This window comes from Myotis nattereri, assembly GCF_964212035.1.
Source record: "Myotis nattereri genome assembly, chromosome: 8".
Lineage (NCBI taxonomy): Eukaryota > Metazoa > Chordata > Mammalia > Chiroptera > Vespertilionidae > Myotis > Myotis nattereri.
In genome coordinates, this window is record NC_138083.1 from 34,015,553 (window position 1) to 34,034,845 (window position 19,293).

Here is a 19,293-nt window from a genome sequence, read left to right on the forward strand (position 1 = left end):
AGCTGCCAAGTGTTGTCGATGTTACTGGTGGTCACCGTGGTGATGATAGCAAAAGGCAGACTCTCAGAGCTTGGACCTTTGAGGCCATCTTGACCCCAACCCAAAGCTGGGTCACTTTTTCAATATTCCTACAAAGTGGCCACCCAGCCCGAACCCCTCTGGTGACAGAGAGCTCAGAATAGCCCGAGACGGCTGTTCTATATTTAGTCTCTCTGTATGTTAGGAAATGTTCTCCTCTTGAGTTGAAAAATCATAATAACTGCTATACCAGGCACTATAAGAGGTGCTTCTGTATAGACTGTTATCTAATCTTTCAAATACTTCTGTGAGGCCAATCTACTATTAGGTACTCCCATTAAATATGTAGGAAAATAGACTCGGAGGAGCTAAGTGACTTGCTCAGGGGCTCGGAGCCAGTAACAATGCAGGCAGGATTTGAACCCAGGCCCACCGGACTCTAAAGCCCACACGTGACCTCTGGGCTGTTTTTGTGGCCTTCCCCATCAGTTCCCAAGGAAGGGTCTTAGTTTGGCCCCTGGGGGCTACATGGAGCAGGACTCACTCTTCTTGTCCACACTGATCCTTGACTACCAACCTCTGCCAGATGTGCACCTCACCAATGTCGCCGTGCAAAAGACGTCCCCTGACTACCACCCAAAGAAGGTGAGCAAGCTGGGCTCCTGCCCTCGGGCACAGCCTCTGGGGCGGCTGGGGTGGTGGGTCAGAGTGCAGAGAGCCCAGCACAGGCTTGTCTTGGGCTCACAGTTCACAGTGCAACCGGGCCCACCCTTCCCATTTGCAGGGCCCAGGGCAGGAGTACAGATGGAGGCCCATGTGTAGTGTCTAGATATTTAGAAGTTATAAGCCAAACTAACATACCCTCTAACAAAGTGTGTTCTGTCCTCCTGACTGGACAGATATGCTTCTATTTATCCATCATCATCTATCTACCTGTCGACTTTCTACCTAATAACCTACACGGCCAGGTTCAAACTTAGAACTCTATGACTTCTAAGAGTTAAGAGCCAGAACAGGAGTGCACAGGGAGAGCTGGCCCCCAGCTCATACCCGCACAGTGGGGGCCTCCTGCATACCCCCCGACCCTACTACAAACAGCAGCTGATCATTCCGTGGGCCTCGGGATGTACACATGGTCAGTGCGATCTGTCTTCAGGGAAGCAGCCCAGGGAGAGGCCTGCACAGGGCACTTGGGCCAGGACTTCTGGGGTTGTGAGTCTAGGCTATGCTCTAGGAAGAGAGGCACATACACTCCGGCTGGACACATCCCCTTGGGCTTGCAGAGTCTGTCCCAAAAGGAAGGACACACTTGGGGTTCTCCTGGTCACAGGACTCAGGGATGGGCTCCTCTTGTCCAAGCCTGAGGGCCATGTTGATGGCGATAGTTGGAAGGTCCCGGCTGCCAAGGTCCCGGTTAACTAAGGCTTCCTCTCCCAACCCGGGTGCACGGGCCCCAGGGCTGCAAATGGATGCTCCAGCGCTTCCGACAGTACCTGGCGTCCAAGCACGGGCCAGAAGCAGTGGAATCGCTCTTCAGTGACATGGACAACATCTTCATCAAGAGCCTGCAGAGTGTGCAGAAGGTGATCATCAGTGACAAGCACTGCTTTGAGCTGTACGGCTATGACATTCTCATAGACCAGGACCTTAAGCCGTAAGTGGATGGGCCAGTGGCCCTGGAGAGCCAGGGGGCACATTTTTCCACCCAGACTACCTGGGTTTGACCTCAGCTCTGCCACTTCCTCATTAGGCACACTTTCTGTTGCCTCAGTTTGCCCATCTGTAAAATGGTTGCTGTGCCTGTAGCATTGTTACGAGGAATAAATGAAGTATAGAGCACTGAGCCTCATGCCTGGCACTCAGAGGCCTTTCCTGAATATATGCTGAGTCAGGGATCCTCATCTGGTACCAGCAAGAAAATTACCCTCTGTAAGCCCTGGTGCTTTCCAGATGCAAAGTGCCTTATAAGGGAGTATTGTCACCATGTCGATCCCTGTCAAGAATTTGGTGCATTCCCTCAGTGTCCATGAGGTTGAGCTGATGAGTAGAACAAACTGAGGTGGCAGGGACCCCAGCAACGGCCCTCATGTGATACCATTGGGGTGGTTCTGGCAGCTTGAGGTCACCCAGTAAGTCAAGGGCAGAGCCAGGCCCAAGGTCATAGTTCCTGGGCTGAGCTGCTCCCCGCCAGTAGTGCAGCTCCTGGCCCAGCACCTCCTGAGGGTCACTGTATGGGGTTGGAGGGCTTTCTGAGCCAGGAGTAGGAGTCAAGACCTAAATCGAGCCCCTGCTCAGAGAAACAGGGTCCGGTACCAGTGGGTCTCCCTCCTTTGCCCCTGGGGTAAGATGTGGCTGGGGCATCGGAGTGGATGCTGACAGGGGAAACAAACTTGGGGGAGGCAGCAGATAGTAGAACGTGGGACCTGAGGCTCCCACTGACCTGCGGGGTGAGCCCTTCCCTTTCTGTGCCCAGGTTCCTGGCTGTAAATGACCGGGTTGCACAAAACAAGAGGTTGCAAACTGGAGGCCATTGGGTTGCTTTTGGCCTGCAGCCACCTGGAGTTTGACCTTCAGAATATTTTTGTTTGTTTGTTTCTTTTTCATTGAAATTCAGTGACAATCTCTAAACACTGGGAGATGGTCACACAAAATTTTGGATTTTTGTCTTTTCTGGAAAACATAAAACAATCATGTAATCCTGGGCTCATGCTCCTACAGGGCGACACTCCCCTGGAGCTGGTCACAGCCAGCCCTGTAGATGTGGAATGCTCTTTCCAGTTCACCAAGCCCGGCCCCTGTGGGGTATCAATTGTTTTCAAAAAGTTTTAGACAAGTGGAGAGAGTGACTCTGGGTGAACTGAGGGTGAGGCCCAGGCACTCCATCTAGCCTCTCAGTGAAGTTCCAGGAGCTCCAGGGACCAGGTAACCCTAAGACTCGCCCCTCTTTTCCCTCCCCAGATGGCTCCTGGAGGTCAATGCGTCCCCATCGCTGACAGCCAGCAGCCAGGAGGACTATGAGCTCAAGACCTGCCTCCTGGAAGACACCCTGCACATCGTGGACATGGAAGCCAGGTGGGGGAGGGCAGCCTTTCAGGCACCCCGCACATGACAATCGGGGCTCCCACCCAAGAAGAGATAGAACTCAGAACCTTGGACTTGAATGGCCCTCAGAGACACTCTAGCCTGCCCCGCTATTTTATAGATGGAGACTGAGATGTCCACCCAGGGCTGGAGCCTGGTCCAAGGATCCAACCCTTTTGGGTCAGAGCAGGGCCAACCACAGCTTTCTGAGATTTGGTCCGGCAGGATTTCCTCGACATTTCCTGACTGTGGGACCCTGGACCAGTCACTTCACCTCTCTGAGCTTGTTTCCTCATGTGTCTACATCTCAGGATTTTTAGATCAATTTACCAAGATAACTTATTGCCAAGTGTCTAGCTACAGTAAGTGCTCAGTAAGAGACTATATATTGTTACAACAATCCTATCTAATAAAGAGGGGATATGCTAATTGACCCTCACGCTGTCGCAAAGATGGCAGCACCCACAGCCAATAAGGAGGGAATATGCTAATTAACTGCCATGCCCTCAAAGATGTCAGCACCACAGCCACAAGATGGCTGGCAGGGAAGGGCAGTTGTGGGCTATCAGGCCAGCAGGGGAGGGCAGTTAAGGGTGACCGGGCTGGCAGGGGAGGGCAGTTGGGGTTGACCCGGACTGCATGGGAGGGCAGCTATGGGTGACCAGGCCAGCAGGGGAGGGCAGTTGGGGGGGACAAGGCCTGCAGGGGAGGACAGTTGGCGGGGACCAGGCCTGCAGGGAAGGTCAGTTAGGGGTGACCGGGCTGGCAGGGGAGGGCAGTTGGGGGTGACCAGGCCAGCAGAGGAGGGCAGTTGGGAGTGACCAGGCCAGCAGGGGAGGGCAGTTGGGGGCAATTGGGCTGGCAAGGGAGGGTATTTTGGGGCAATTTGGCCAGCAGGGGAGCAGTTAGGCATCAATCAGGGTGGCAGGGGAGTGGTTAGGGGGTGATCAGGCTGGCAGGCAGGTGAGCAGTTAGGAGCCAGCAGTCCCAGATTGTGAGAGAGATGTCCGACTGCTGGTTTAGGCCCAATCCCTGTGGGACAGTCGGACATCCCCTGAGGGCTTCCAGATTGGAGAGGGTGCAGGCTGGGCTGAGGGACACCTCCCCCCGCCCACTCCCCCCCCCCCAGTGCACGAATTTCATGCACCGGGCCTCTAGTGTGTACATAAGGAAAATTCAGGGCCTGACTTCAGTCAGTGTTGGTTGGTCTGTCTTCTCCCTCCCTCCCTCTACCTTTCCCTCCATTCCTCCCTCACTATATTCCTCTTTTCGTTCCTCCCTCCCTCTGTCTCTTTATCCTTCCATTCCTCCTCCCTCCCTCCCTCTCCCTCTCCTTCATTCCCTCTCAGCTCTTTCTTCTTTATTAGTTTTTTCTCAATTATTTCAGCAAGAGTTTGAGGGCTGACTCTTATTGCTCATGAGTGAGATTTGGGTCACATGCCCTCTCTGAACCAATCATTATGACTCTGATTAACCAGGCCTAGGTCTTGTGCCCACCTCCCAGGGGATGGGGTCAACCTCACCTGAGCCATGTAAGTGAGAGAGGGAGGATGGTTCTCTAAGGAAAACCAGAGGCACTCTTAGGCTGAAAGAAGGTAAAATGGATGCTAAGCAGGGGAACCTCAGGTGTCCACTATATCTGCCATCATTTAGTCATTCAACAAACATTTGAGCCTCACGTGTGTCAGGCCCTGTGCCACACATTGAGGACACAGTGAAGGATAGAACAGACCAGTTCCTACCTTCATGGAATTTGTGGTCTGGGGGAGACAGCAGAGTTTAAACCAGAATGTGGAAGTACTGAGGGCAAGTGTTTAAGCCAAGGGACAAAAGTGGGGGACAGCCCCTCTGAGACCTGTGTGGGCACCTAGGAAACAGCCAGTGAATGGTGGGCAAAGGAAGGGATTCTGACAGTGTGGGGACCCAGGCTGCAGGGATGAATCAGGGACCTGGCCAGGGTCTTTGGGTCCTACCAGGTGCACCTTCTTTAACCCTTTGTGTCTCCTGCCTGTCCAGGCTCACAGGAAGGGAGAAGCGAGTGGGAGGCTTTGACCTCATGTGGAATGATGGCCCTGTCAGCAGAGAAGAGGGGGTTCCCGACTTGTCAGAAATGGGGAACTTTGTGACCAACACACACCTTGGTATGTGGGGCCATGTGGGAAGTGGGCACCAGGGAAGTGTCACGGGAGGTTCCCGGTGGTCTCAGACCGGCAGCTTGGCACAGCTGTCTGACCTGGACCAAGGCTTAACCTTTGTTCCTCATCTGTGAAATGGAGAGTAGATAGTTTCTATCTCAATATATGCCTGGAACACTGCCTGGCACATAGTGAGAGATGTTAGTAATCGGCCAGGAGGTAGATTTCAAAGGTTTAGGAAAGCAAACAGACAACAATGACAAACAACCCCCCTCCCATGATAAAGAGAAATTAAGGACTTCAGGGCTTGACTTTAAAACTTGGTGTTTAAAAAATGAGAATTTTTGCCTGTCCGGTGTGGCTCAGTTGGTTGAGCTTCGTCCCATGCACCAGGAGGCCCTGGTTCTATTCCCAGTCAGGGCACATGCCAGGTCTGCAAGCTCAGTCCCCAGTAAGGGGCGTGCAGGAGACAGTCAATCCAAGTAGAGGGTATGCAGGAGGCAGTCAATCGATGTTTCTATTTCTCTCTCCTTCTCCCTTCCTCTCTCTGAAATAAAATAAATACATTAAAAAAACATAAAAAATGAAAATTATTCACAGTTATTGTAGAATATTTGAAAACTAAAGAAGGAAATAAAAAATCATCCAGACATAACCATCTTTAACTATTGGGTGTGCTTCCTTCCAGTTTTTAAAAAATGCATATATTCATATTTTTTCCTTTTACAGATTTGGCATAGGACTGGAGTTCTGAGTCCCACTTTTCCATGTAGCATTTTCCACATCATTCAACAATGTTAATAAGAGACTATCTTTTGGAAACACTTACTTGCCAGGTCTAGACTAAATATTTTACATATGTTATCTCATTTCATTTTAAGGCAGCTTTTATTATCATTTTACAGATAAGGAAACGATTTCCAGATGTCACACGACTTGCTTAAGGTCTCGGTTATAAGTGGTGAGCCAGGACCTGAACTCCAGTCTGTCTGACTCCAAAACCCGAATGCTTGACGGCTAGGCTCTCCTGTCCCTTAGCACAGTTAAAAACGAAGTTCCCATCTGGCTACAAAACATTCTTGCTTACATAGATGCCAAATTTGCTAAACCAATTTCTTGTAATTGAGCACATGGCATGATTTCAATTTTTCACTTTTATAAACAATGGCATGATGAAATCCTTTCACATAAAGCTCAACTGAAAAATCTGGCTGTTTCTTTGGGACAGATTTCTAGAAATACAATTACTGGGTCAAAGGGATAGACTTATTACAGCCAGATTGCTTTCCGGAAAGAGCTCTGAATTCAAACAAACAAAAAAACTTTACCAGCGTGTGCATTCTACTGATTACTGGTGAGCTTTCAGATTTTTAGTTTGCATTTCTTCTTTTGTTAGCCGTCCATACTCAATCTATTTTTCAATGGGCTGTTTACATTTTTTTAAATGTATAAAGGCCTTGGATATTAATATGTTAAATTACACCTCTCTGTCAAGCTTATTGTAAACATTTTCCTGAGTTGTAATTTGCTTTTTAAATGCTCTCTGTGGCATCTTTTTATTTTTTATGAAAAAGTTTTGGTATGATTTAGGATTGGGCTTGGCTGTAAGCAACAAAAACGCCACTAATAGCCAGAGAGGGACTGATTTGTCTTGAGCCACAGGAAGTCTTGGGGCTAGCTGTACAGGGCTGGCACATGGCAGCAGGATACTCTTGCCTCTTTTGGCTGTGCCAGACTTAGTAGGTTGCCTTGGTGCTCATGCTTGCTGCCTCAGGTTGCTCAGGTTGCAAGATGGCTGCTCCAGTTCCAGACGCTATGTCCTTGTCCCAGGCACAAAGAAACAGGGAGGCCCAAGGACCAACGCCTTTCCTTCAGGCGTTGATTGTTTATCCCAAAAGGGATGCCCTCCCAGGGGCCTCTGCTGACACCGACCAGAGCTGGCTCACATGGCCACCCATGATGCAAGGAAGCCTGGGATGTCAAGTAGTTTGCCTTGAGGAAGGCAGGGGAGAGGAAGTTTGTGAATGGCTTTTCCACAGCAGATCCCTAGCGTCTGCCAAATTGCGTGTTTGGAGGATGACTACATAACGCTTTCAAGCTGTGGATACAACCACCTGGAAATCCTGTTTAAATGAAGATTATGATGCAGTAGGTCTGGAGTGAGGCCTAAAATTCTGCATGTCTGACAGGTTCCCAGGTGATGCTCTCTCTTAGTTAACTGTTACTGTGTAACAAACCTCCCCCAAACCTGGCAGCTTAAAACAGCTATCTGATTTGCTATTCATTCTTCAGGTGTCACCTAGAGTCACTCATCGGGCTCCAGGCACCTGGCGAGGCACTGAGATTTGATAGCCTAGGATGGCTTCATTGACATGTGTGGTGTCTAGGTCAGTGATGGCGAACCTATGACACGCGTGTCAGAGGTGACATGCGAACTCATTTTTTTGGTTGATTTTTCTTTGTTAAATGGCATTTAAATATATAAAATAAATATCAATCTTTGTTTTACTATGGCTGCAAATATCAAAAAATTTCTATATGTGACACGGCACCAGAGTTAAGTTAGGGTTTTCAAAATGCTGACACGCCGAGCTGAAAAGCTTCGCCATCACTGGTCCAGGTGGTCATTTGTCTTCCAGCAGTGCTGCCTGGCTTCTTTACATGGTAGTCCTAGGGTTCCAAGAAGGCCAGGAAGATGCAGTGAAACCTCTTGACACCCAGGCTTGGGCTTAGAAGTCCGAAAGTATCATTCCTCCACAATCCATTAGTTAAAGCTAGTCCAGCCCAGATTCACGGGGCAAGGGAATAGACTCCACCTCTTGGTGGGAAGAGCAGCAGTCACCTGCAGAGAGAGGTGCATGTAGGAAAGGGAGGGGTTGTTGCAGCTCTCCTTGCTAACAATCCGTCTCAGATATCGATGCTGCTGTTTTCTGGACCCTGTTCGAGTAGCAAAGATTCAGGACACCTTGGCTTCTCCACTTTGGCTGCATCACATGGGGTTGGGTAAGGGAAGAAAGCTAGCACTTAACCTATTAGGTACTAGGCACTGTGGAATCACAAGGGAGCTTTAAAAAAGACCAATGCCTGATAAAGATACAGTTGGTCTGGACATCAGTATTTTTTAAATCTCCCTGATGACCCTAAAGCACAGCCTAGATTGAGAGCCACTGCTTGAGAAATCTCTATAATTCCCAAGTATCCAGTGGAGGGTGGGCATATGGTGGTGAATACCAGAGGAGCTGGCCGGGAGTGGAAAGAGGATTGATGAAATGCATTATGGATATGTTGAGGGATCTCCTGGTGAAAACATCAGCAGATGACTCAGAGATGAGTCTAGAACTCCAAGAAGAGATTTGCATTGGACACAAATATTTGGGAGTTATGAATGAGCCCTTGCAGTTAAAGCTGAGGTTCCATGGAGCCCTGGGGGTGTATATAGGGGGCTCTTAGCTTTGAAGCCTTGACGACCAGTGAGCACCTAGGTGTTAGGAATGGCGTTTTGGGGTGCTAAGAAAGATGGGTGTCTCCTAGGTCAGTAGTTGTGGCCATGTGGACTCATCATTCAACCAGTATTTGTGAGTGCCATCATTGTGCCTGGCACAAGATTCAGTGACCATGGAATTGCTTCAAGGACCAGCTATGAGAGCAAACAGGAAGTGGTAACACCGTGAATGTGCCAGGAGAGGAGGTGTCGCCAGTGTTCATGGTGGCCTCTCAGCACGGACTACCTGGGAGACACATGAGAGTAGGGGCTACTCTGTGGAAATACTTGTCCCTTAGCCAACTGTGCGTGACACATGGGGTCGGGTAAGGGAAGAAGGCTAGCATTTAACCTATTAGGTGCTAGGCTCTGTGCTAGCTTTAATGCATTTTCGCTGAGTGAAACCAGAAGGAAAGCAATGTGAGTTAGTGGTTAAGAACTTGACCTCTAGCCTGGGTTCAAAACCCAGACCTGCTATTTATTGTGTGATTTGGAGCAAATAACTTGGCATGTCTGAACCTCAGTTTTTTTCTGGTGAGATCATTCTGGTGAGATCTCAACAAGTTAATTCACATTCAGCACCTGAAGCAGCCCCTGAGGTAAGTCCCCAGTGAATGTTACCTTCCTTTGATGATCCTTACACTCATCCCATAAAGCAAGTATTTGGTTTCCAGGTGAGAAACTGACGCATGAAGAGGAAAATTACCTGCTTGAGGGCCACAGCAGTTGAGGATGCGAACCATAAGCCATCCATAGCTGCATGGCTGCTGTCTCCTCCTCCCAACAGGTGGCAGAAGCACAGGCCGCTCCACTCCCCAACCCCTTTTTCCTACGGACAGGACCTCCCAGCCAACACTCCACTTCCCTTCCAGGTTGCATCAATGATCGAAAAAAACAGCTGAGGCAGCTGTTCCGCTCCCTTCAAGGCCAGAAGAAAGCTTCCAGCTGATACCCAGCCGCTGAGAGGCAAGCGTCCCCGGGAGGTGCCATGCCATCCAGTCCTCTCCCCACTCCATTGCCAGCACAGCAGCACCTCAGAGCACATGCCTCCCTCCCTCTGGATGGGCCACAGCTGCTGCTTGCTGCTTGGGCCGGGTCTCCTGGATTCCCCCACCGACCCCTGGGCATCTTTGCACCAGGAGACAGCCAATCCTCTGGACTGGATGGGTTTTAACCTTGACAGATTGGCTTAGCCAATAGGCCCAAAGAGTAAAAACTCAGCAAATTCGGCTCTCCAGAGAGGTCATATCTAATAAATGAGCACAGGCCTTACTCGAAGTTACTGGGCACCAGGCTTGGCTCAGGGAATGCCGTGGGCTGCAGCGGTGTCCTCCTGGCTTCACACTTTGATGTCCCCCAGGAGGTTAGGGTGTCAGAGTCCTCCAAGAGCAAAGGATTCATGGGCTAGGGAACTTGTCTTAAGCTATGTTCGCAAAGCAAGCAATTACAGATTGTGTTTATTGGGAGTCTGGAGGACTGGACCCCGCACATCTCCTCCTCCTTACAATTCCCTGACCTTGCATGTCAGGGGAACCCATGGCGCTCCCCTGACTCTGTGAAAGCCAGCAGGCCAAAGCGTCCCCATTGCTCAGATGGACATGGGTCAGGAAGGCAGAGCTGCTTAGTAAGGGTCCCTGCAAAGGGGCGCTTAGCTGAGTCATCTGGGCGACAGGTGCCTCTCTGGGCCTTCCTACTTGAGGTTGGGAGCTGAGCTTTTTAAACTAGAAAGCCTTGTGCCGGCAGGCAAGGAGATAGCATTCCCACATTCCTACGCCTCCTCTTAGTGTCATAGGAATTACAAGTGGGCTGGTGAGCTAACAGCTGCATGGGGGACCTATTAGGGGATCCCCGGCAGCTCCCTCTACCACTCTTCCTGCTTCAGGACAGTTCTTTTAGCTACAAATAACAGAATGTGACTGCCCAGGGATGGGAAGGGCTTTTGGAAGTGAATACTGTCAAGTCCAAGAAATGAACCAGTTAGCTTTGGGAAGGCCAGAAACCAGCCACTCTGGGCCTCCACCTTCATCCCTGTGCCTGAGGAGAGCCCAGACAGCCCCAGGCATGGGTTCTGCCTTTCCAGCAGGATCCAATTGGCTCTTTTTTTTGTCCTAGCATCTACTTTGCCAGACAGGTAGGGGCAATGTTTAGAGGAAATTGTGAGCAAGGCAGTCCTACCAGATAGTGTCTAGCAAAGTGAATGCTGCTACTCCCTACTTTTTAAATTTATATTTAAAAATATGCAATATAACAGCAACACGTTCTTCCCTTCCACCTCAAATATGCAGTTTGTTTTGAGGGAACCAAATAATTGGTGATTGCATACAAATCAGCTTACCAGACACCTGTCCTGCCCCCTCGCTTTTCTCACTTAACCTTGGAGCTTGTTCCAAATCAGTGCTCAAAACTTCCTTATTCTTGATAACAGTTGTGTAGTATCCCACTACCTGGAGCCATCAGTTCCTTTAATCTACTGTGGACATTTAGTTTATTTCCATTTAGTTTCCAACTCCATCTCCCTACTCTTTGAGCCAGTATGGAAAACACACACAAATTTCTACTAAAAAAAACTCAGAAGGATGCAACATCGCACTTCTGAGCCAAATTTGACTTAGATATTTTGTTTGGCCAACACCAAAGTTTTAAACATTTTTCTGAATTAGTCAGCAATATTTAAAGGACAGAAAATTCAACTTAAAAATCCAAATTGCTAGTTCCTCTTGAAGAAAACATAAGATCTGGACATAGCAGCCTATGTTCCAATGAAACTATCGGCAGCAGCTGAGTGGAGCAGGGGGCACGGCAGTGTGCCTGTCTGAGCCTATCATTCAAGGAAGAACCACTGCCCTTCATGGGTGGTATCCTAAAGGGGGTGGTATGCCTTCAATTAAGGACCAAATGAGGTAAAGAACAGAAGCAGCTATCCATTCATTAGGTGCCTTTATTAAAGCCTCAGTGAACAGGAAGATGCCGTGTTGCCCTCACAGCACATTCACAGTAAGACCCGAGGCCACTGACGATAAGGGAACTTGGAGAGCAGCGCTGGCCCTGGCCCTGCTTTCGGAGGCGCATCCTGAACACATGAAGCACGTGAAGAGGCAGTCCCCCTCACCCATCTCTGGTGCAGGACTCTGCAAGGCCTTCCTGACGAAAGAGCAGCTGTGGGGGGTTGATAAGCAGCACCTATGCTGGGCTCCATCTGGGAGCAAGCAGGAAAAATGGGCCAAAATGGAGCGAGTGGGGAGAAATGGTATGTCTGCTCCACAGATAGTTGTGGTGAACCACGAAGCACCAAGATCCTGTCCTTCATTCAGAAACCACCTGTGAGCTTCCTGCTGTATTCCAATTCTGTTACACATGCTGCTTTAAATGTCTCCCCTTCTGAGAGGAATGCTGGAATGAAGCTCCCACTCTTCCCCTTCTTCCCTGCCCAGGGCCCATTTAAACAGCAGGCCACTGTTGAGAAGTGTCTGTTGCAGTCATTCTCATACCCACACAGGCGCTGCCCCCGCCCACCCACTGTGGCTGCTAGGCCTATCAATGGGTCTTGTGTCCATTCAGCCCACTGGTCAGGCCCACAGGCACTGGCAGGCTGAGGGTTCCCTTCGCTTTCACAGAGCAGTCAAGCGCTACAGATAGAGAGGCTGCAAACAGGAGCCATGGCCAGGATGCTGATGCCTGTGCCCTTGCAGGGTAGATCCTGTCCTTGCAGGTTTCAAAGCTGGAGAGTTCTGGGTCCTACGTGATCCCAGGGGAATGCTGGTTTCAGGCCCCTTATCTTGGTTCTTGAATTTCATCCTTTCAAGATGACCTTGAGAGCTTTAAGTTCATCCTGGTTGAGGGGGGTCAGGTTAAAACCCTTCAGCTCCGGTTTGCCTAAGGAGAGAAGACAATCCATCAGTGTGTTCAGGCCTCCTGTTGTCCAACCTCCTGGCCCCGGAGTCAGGCCTGGGAAAGCTCACACTGCATTCATACTGCCAGACACCTGGCTGTGAGGTCTGACAGGGAAGGGCCTCAAATCTACCATATACTGAACAATGAACACTGACACCCACTACTGAGTCTCAAGAACCTGCAGAATTACGACTCTGCTGGCCAGAAACCTCCACATTTCTGCCATACCTATGGCAGATGTGGGTGGTAAGGTTTACCTAGGAATTTAGCTTCTGAGTCAGAGCTGTCCTGGTCCCCACACCATGCCCTGGTATAAAATGTAAGATAGCTCAGGCCATTCCTGAACTTGGAAAGAATTTGTGATAGAAGACCCCACAAACTTCCTTGTCCATTCTATCTCGGGATGGCTAGAGACAGCCACTGTCCCCTGCCCCCAGCTTCAGTGCCACTCACATGCTGTCCAGGTCATTGCCCTCCTGGGAGGGGCTTCCCAATCCTCTAAGTCCATGTTGATGGTTTTGTCCCCTCCTGGTTTCTTCCGCCCTTCCCCACCTCCTAGGCTAATACCTTGGGCCTCAAAGAGGCGGTTGACCTTCACTTTAAGTTGTTTCCGGAGTCTCTCTATTTCTTTATCCAGATGATCCTGATCTGAAAAGTGAGATGGGCAAATAGAATGAGGTTATACTACAGACAGAATGACCAAAAGCAGTCGGGCGTGCCAGCCTCTCCCTAGCCCCTTTGAGAGCAAGGGCTCTTAGCATTCCGGAAGGAAAAGGGGACTTCAGAAACTAATTGAGGAAGGAACCAAAGGCTAGAGAAGCAACGTGACCTGCCCACAACCACTGAGTGAGCCCGGGATCGGGCTGAGCAGACGACCCCTGACTCTCAATCTCCTGGCCTGTTTTCACTATGCAAATACCTTGGGCTAATTGGTGCATAGGGAAGGCAACATCAGGATTCTAGGTCACCCTTCCACGGTGAAATTAGAGAAAATTCAACTGAAAAAATAAAATGGAGAACCTATAGCAGACCTACCCTACGATGACTGGAAAATGGGTGGCTAAGGGATTTTATAAACCCAAGTCCAGTAAGGCGTTTTTAGAAAAGCATGATGTGGTAACATGTGACCTAAACAACCTAACTATCAATGGGCAAGCTGAAAGCTCAAGCTTAACCGACTTAGCCTCGGTGGATAGAAAAGGTTATCGCCCCTTCACAGACTGCACCTGAAAGCAAACTGCACCATGAGAATGGAAGCCACAGAGCTCAACTTGAGATGATACGTCTGGCTGTCACTCCGTCCTCTCCCCTGCTCTGTTTTCACCTGCTCATAGGAACATTCGAGTTTGTCTTCCCCACAGACTTCCATTCTTTCTGATGAGCTGGGCCTCTGGTCTGGGCAATGGTTCTACTCAATCTTTTAAAATGGGTTGCTCGCCTGACTGGTGTAGCTCAGTGGGTGGGAGTCAACCCAGGAATTAAGAGGTTCAGTTCCTTAGATTCCCGGGTTGTGGGCTCAGTCCCCAGTGGGGGTGGTGCAGGAGGCAGCCAAGAGATGATGTTTCTCTCACTCTATTCCCTCTCCCTGCCTCTCTCTATAAAAAAAAAAAATCAGTAAAAACATATTAAAAATAAAAAATAAAATGGGTTGCTCAATGTAAATGAGTAACCCTACTCTTACAAGCTTGTTCAGCCTGTGTCAATCACCAAGAACTATAGATAATGATGTCCTAGAACCCCTCTAGGTATAGTAACATGACCACATTTATGGGACAAGACAGCTGAAGATCAGATCCTGAACCCAGGCAAGCAACCCCCTCTGAAAGCATCCTCCAGCCTACCACCGAGTGCAATGACAACTCAATTTTATAACCATAATGTGTATGGTTTTTCACAGGACAACCAGAAACTTCTATTCCAAGCTAATCCTTTGCTAGAATTTTTATTTCAACGGGGATAGAGGCACCCTGTCTTCAGAGACAGAGGCAACCTTGCTGGTCCTCTTGACCTATACATTTTCAAGGGTAGAAAAGAGGAAATATGTGTAACCTGCCCTTTTCCCAGCCAAGGATGCATTTGCAACCTGACTTTTTACCTTTATGATGCATCTCCAAAGAGCTTTGGAAATTGTGGTCATCCATGTTTGAGAAACATCTATTTAGTTGCCAACCCTAAGGTTCACTCTCCCCAAACCCCCATTTTCAACAGTCTCTCTTGTAGGGGATGTGAAAATAAAAGTTCACTGTGCCAGGCTCCCTTGTACCTGTGGGGGCCATGAAACTTAGTTCTGGCCATAGAGATGTCAGCAGAAGGCCCTGAGGAGGACAGCCTAATTCCCAAAACAGAAGGCAAGGCCATATCAGGGGTGGGAAACCTTTTTCTGCCAAGGGCCTTTTGGATTTTATAACATCATTCTTGCACTATAACAAAATTACCAACTTAAACATTAGCCTACTATATTTGGTCTCCCCTAATGCTTTGGCAGGGCCAGACCAAATGATTTCTCGGCCCTTATACAGCCCACGGGCCGGATGTTCCCCACCCCTGCCATATAAGGAGAAAGCCCTTTGCCTTTCCTCCAGCCTGGCATGTGGACATGAGCCCTGCAATGATGACACAACCACCATGAGAATATGCTAAGGTGACCCTGCGGAGTGGCAATGCCAGTCCTGGATGGCTGATTCCAGATAACTTCTTACATGAGAAAAACAGAACCAAATTTTTTAAGCCTCAATTTGTTGAATTTTCTGTTCTTTGTGGTCCAACTTGTTCCACAGGTAAAGCATTATGCTCGGCACACATACTGTTTTCTCTCAACTTCAAAAAAAAAAAGGGCTACAGAGATGCACTGCTCCCCCCACCCCACTCCCCGCCCCCAAGGGGAGGCAGCTGTTTCCCTGACTCATGCCCAGGAGGCCTTACCTTTCTCAATCATTTCCTTCGTCTGAGGGTGAGGCATCTTGATAAACATGTTCCCAAAGCAAACCATCACATCTTCTGAAATGGAAAATGGTAATTCCTTCAACAAATATTCTGAGCACCTACTATCCACTAGGCATTGTTTTAGATGTTGAAAACACAGCAGAATAATACAAAGACCCTGCACTCATAGAGCTCAAGTTATAGTGGAGGAAGGGAAATAAACAGGCAAAGCTATCATTTGTCAGGTCCGAGCAGGTCTAAGCGCTGCAGAGAAAAACAAAGCAGGGTGAGGGGGTGGGGAATGCCAGAGCAGGGGACTTGTTAGGCCTGGTGGTCTGAAAAGGCCTCACTGATTATGTGACATCTGGACAGAGACTTGAAGAAAGTGAGGGTGTGAGCCCTGCAGCAAAAAAAATCAGTCATGTGCTTGGGGTGTTAGAAACAGCAAGGAGACCAGTAAGGACGGAGTCAGAGAGGGAGGGGGATAGAGATGATGCTGGAAGAGTGTAAGGGGGTCTGGATTACGTGGGATCTTGCAGGACTCTGGACTTTACTCTGGTCAGATGAAAGCAATGGTTTTAGACCTTCCAATGCACTTTAAATAAAATTCAAACTTCTTCCCTTCATGATGGCCTGGCCTCTGTCCATCTTTCCAGCTTCATCACATGCCCTTCCCCTTGCTTATTGTGTCACAACAACCACTTGGCCTCTAAGAGCCCCCATCCTATCCTCCAACACCTATCCCACCTCCAGTCCCATCTTCAGCTTTCTCACAATTTCCAATTACGTATTTCTGTTGTTCTGCTCATTTGTACTGATTTATCCCCCCTCCCTGTACTTCCCAGTGCCAACATTGCGAAGCCAGCACCTGATGGCCTGTCATGGAGTTGAGCAGCTGAAACCCCGAGCCACAGTCTGTGTGAGACCTGAGAAATTTCCTCCCCCATCTCCATGGGTGTGTCGCCTCCTGCCTGCTCTGTTAGGGACAAGGCAAAGGCCTTCGATGGAAAACGGCACAGGCCTCCTGGGCTGGAGGGAGGAGTCGTGACTTACCAGAGAGGCTGAGCTCTTTCTGCAGGGCCCTCAGGCCCTCTCGGTTCTGATTCCTCTTGGTGTCTAGGTCCACAATCTGAAAAGCACAGAGGCAGGAGGGAGCTCAGCGACTGCTCGCCCCAGCTTGTCAGCTCCGACAGACCCCCCTCTCTATGAACACCCAACAGAGACAACAAGGCATCATCCCTGGCTACTCCCAGGGTCCTGTCCAAGACAGGCGGGTGTGTGAATGCACTTCTTCCCCCACTCAGCTCCCAGGTCCTTTTAAAGACCGTGGTGGTGCAGATGTTTTCCCCCCAGAGAAGGTGCTGGGGAAATGCTGACTAAACAGATAATTCTTTTTTCTCCACCAGAGCGCTAGTTCTCAGCTTTAGGGCATTTTAGGATCATGAGGAATGGAAACCTCTCCCGGGGCAAGCCCCTCCAGCTGATTCTGACCTCGTATCATGAGAAGCCCAACAATACGAGACTGGAACAGAAGGGGGGCCCTGAAATGGTGGTAACAACACAACAGCTACTACAGAGTGAGGAGGGGGTACCATATACGGCTTTAGAGCACTGGCTCTGGAGCCAGAACACCCAGGTTTGAACCCTGCTGCACGCTGGTAACTGCGCGACTTCCCCTTCCTCACAGGTTACTGAGCCAGGAACGCGATGTATTGTCAGCACAGTGCCTGCACCTGGTGAGTACTCACAACCTGCTATTATCATCATCACTCAGCACACTGATGCCCTGATTAATAGGCTCTTCCCCAAGTCTTCCCCTTCTCAGTAAATACCCACCCAACCACCAGACAATCATCCCAACTGAAGATGGGGAGTCACGAATCATTCTTGTCTCCTCCTACTCCCTGACCCCTATGTAACCATCATCAAGACCTACTAACCGGATGGCAGTGGATTAAGGGGAAGCTACGCTGACATTCTCCCAGGACCCTAAACTGGAAGAGAAAACCCTTACAACAAAGGTGGTAAAGAGGAGGCCACATCGAGGCTGGTCCACTGCTAGTTTTTATTGTGCCATTTTCTTAAAACGCTTGACTTTTACCAATTGAAAAGTGATGAGGTTGTATTGATTTTAGTAGAACAAAATCTTTATGCCACTGTCCGAAATTTGTCAAAATAAATATACAATTCTAAAGAAAAACAAAACCATGCCCATCTCCAAAATATATTACTGCCCCATCTGCTGTCTCCACCGCCACCACCCTGGTCCAATGGCCCCTTGCCTTCCTGTATTTCAGTGGTTCTCAACCTTCCTAATGCCGCGACCCTTTAATACAGTTCCTCATGTGGTGGTGACCCCCAACCATAAAATTCTTTTCGTTGCTACTTCATAACTGTAATTTTGCTACTGTTATGAATCGGAATGTAAATATCTGATATGCAGGATGTATTTTCATTGTTACAAATTGAACATAATTAAAGCATAGTGATTAATCACAAAAACAATATGTAATTATATATGTGTTTTCCGATGGTCTTAGGTGACCCCTGTGAAAGGGTCATTCGACCCCCAAAGGGGTCGCGACCCACAGGTTGAGAACCGCTGCTGTATTTACTGTGCTCCACAGAGAAGCCAGAGGGATCCTTTTAAAACCTTAATCCAGTGCCTCATCCTTTGCTCCCCTCCTCCCCACCCTCCGCAACCCCCTTCAACCACTTGGCATTTCCATTCGAACCAGAGCCGAGCTCCCTGTTCAGGTCTACGAGGCCCGCCACGCCCGGGGTCCACGTTCCTCCCACGGCCCAGCCCTGCGCAATCACAGACACGCAGACCGCCTCGCTGTTCCTCTTCTCCCCCCCAGGGCCTCCACGGGGACGGTGCCCAGGCCAATGAGGGAGCCCAGAACTGCCTTTTGGAAAAGGGGTCCAGGTAAACTGCCCAAAGGGGTGATGGTTCGGGAACTGGAGGGCACAGCAAAGGGCAAAGAAAGGATGGAGAGAGGACGGCTGGCACAGGGCGGGCACTCCCCTAACACGTAGGTCTGCATAAATGGCTGCGGCGCGGTGCCCACATCACCTCCATCTGCACGTCTGTCGCCACAGCCCTTAGACCACCGGTCCCGGTAAACTCACTGCCAGCCGGTGCCGGGGCCAGATTCCGGACCCCGCGCACTTCCCCACGGCGATCGCCACCAGGCCCAACCGCTGAGCCCGGGCCCCTGCGCGGCGGACGCGCCTCCTACCTGCCGCTTGTCCGCCAGCACCGCCTCGGCGAGCTCCTCCACTTCCACCAGGTACCGCAGCACCTGCTCCGCCTCGGGTGACAGCATGGTGCCCGCCCGCTCCGACCCCGCTCCGGCTCCAGGCCCGCTCTGGCTCCGCTGCGGCCCCTTCTGCGCACGCGCCGCTCTGACAGGGCTTCCGGCGCGCATGCTCAATGGGAAGAGGCCCGGCGGCGCGCGCGCGCTCCAGTGCACCCGGGTCGGGGCCTACCTGTGGGGGCGGGGCTGGAGCGCCCCCTGCAGGCCCAGAGAGCACAGTCCTCGGTGCTCCTCTTAACCTCTGCCTTCTCTCTTCATAGGTTTTGTTTGTTTGTTGTTAATCCTCACCTGCGGGTATTTTTTCCGTTGATTTTTAGAGAGAAGAGGAGACACACAGAGAGAAACATGGATCGATTGCTTCCCGCACGCTTGGGCATGGGATGGAGCCTGCAGCCAAGGTACGTGCAGTTGCCTGGAATCGAAGCGAGGACCCTTCAGTCCGAGG

At 50.0% G+C, this 19,293-nt stretch overlaps 2 protein-coding genes across 2 annotated transcripts in view; one reads left to right on the forward strand and one right to left on the reverse strand.

Moving 5' to 3' along the window:
- TTLL9 (tubulin tyrosine ligase like 9) overlaps positions 1 to 9,991 on the forward strand; it is a 31,485-nt gene extending 21,494 nt beyond the window's left edge. The window contains exons 8-12 of the mRNA XM_081096757.1: positions 605 to 663; positions 1,476 to 1,672; positions 2,977 to 3,090; positions 5,116 to 5,240; positions 9,588 to 9,991. Of these exons, the coding sequence (XP_080952883.1) occupies positions 605 to 663; positions 1,476 to 1,672; positions 2,977 to 3,090; positions 5,116 to 5,240; positions 9,588 to 9,664 (572 nt within the window). The 3' untranslated portion in view covers positions 9,665 to 9,991. The remainder of the gene's footprint in view (positions 1 to 604; positions 664 to 1,475; positions 1,673 to 2,976; positions 3,091 to 5,115; positions 5,241 to 9,587) is intronic.
- Positions 9,992 to 11,635: 1,644 nt separating this feature from the next.
- Positions 11,636 to 18,932, reverse strand: PDRG1 (p53 and DNA damage regulated 1). The gene is made up of 5 exons (XM_081096758.1): positions 18,771 to 18,932; positions 16,582 to 16,657; positions 15,529 to 15,603; positions 13,174 to 13,254; positions 11,636 to 12,588 (listed from the first exon to the last, which is right to left on the reverse strand). The coding sequence occupies exons 1-5, from the start codon at positions 18,855 to 18,857 to the stop codon at positions 12,506 to 12,508; spliced, it is 402 nt and encodes a 133-aa protein (XP_080952884.1). The 5' UTR covers positions 18,858 to 18,932; the 3' UTR covers positions 11,636 to 12,505.
- Between the last annotated feature and the right edge of the window lie 361 nt (positions 18,933 to 19,293).

What these genes read in the sequence shown, in the direction of transcription:
- PDRG1 (XM_081096758.1), bottom strand. Translation starts at nt 18,857, where the DNA reads ATGCTGTCACCCGAGGCGGAGCAGGTGCTGCGGTACCTGGTGGAAGTG. An exon ending in GAAAGAGCTCAGCCTCTCTG is followed by an intron (nt 15,604 to 16,581) that starts GTAAGTCACGAC and finishes TTTCCATTTCAG; the next exon opens with AAGATGTGATGGTTTGCTTT. An exon ending in GAAGGAAATGATTGAGAAAG is followed by an intron (nt 13,255 to 15,528) that starts GTAAGGCCTCCT and finishes CTCACTTTTCAG; the next exon opens with ATCAGGATCATCTGGATAAA.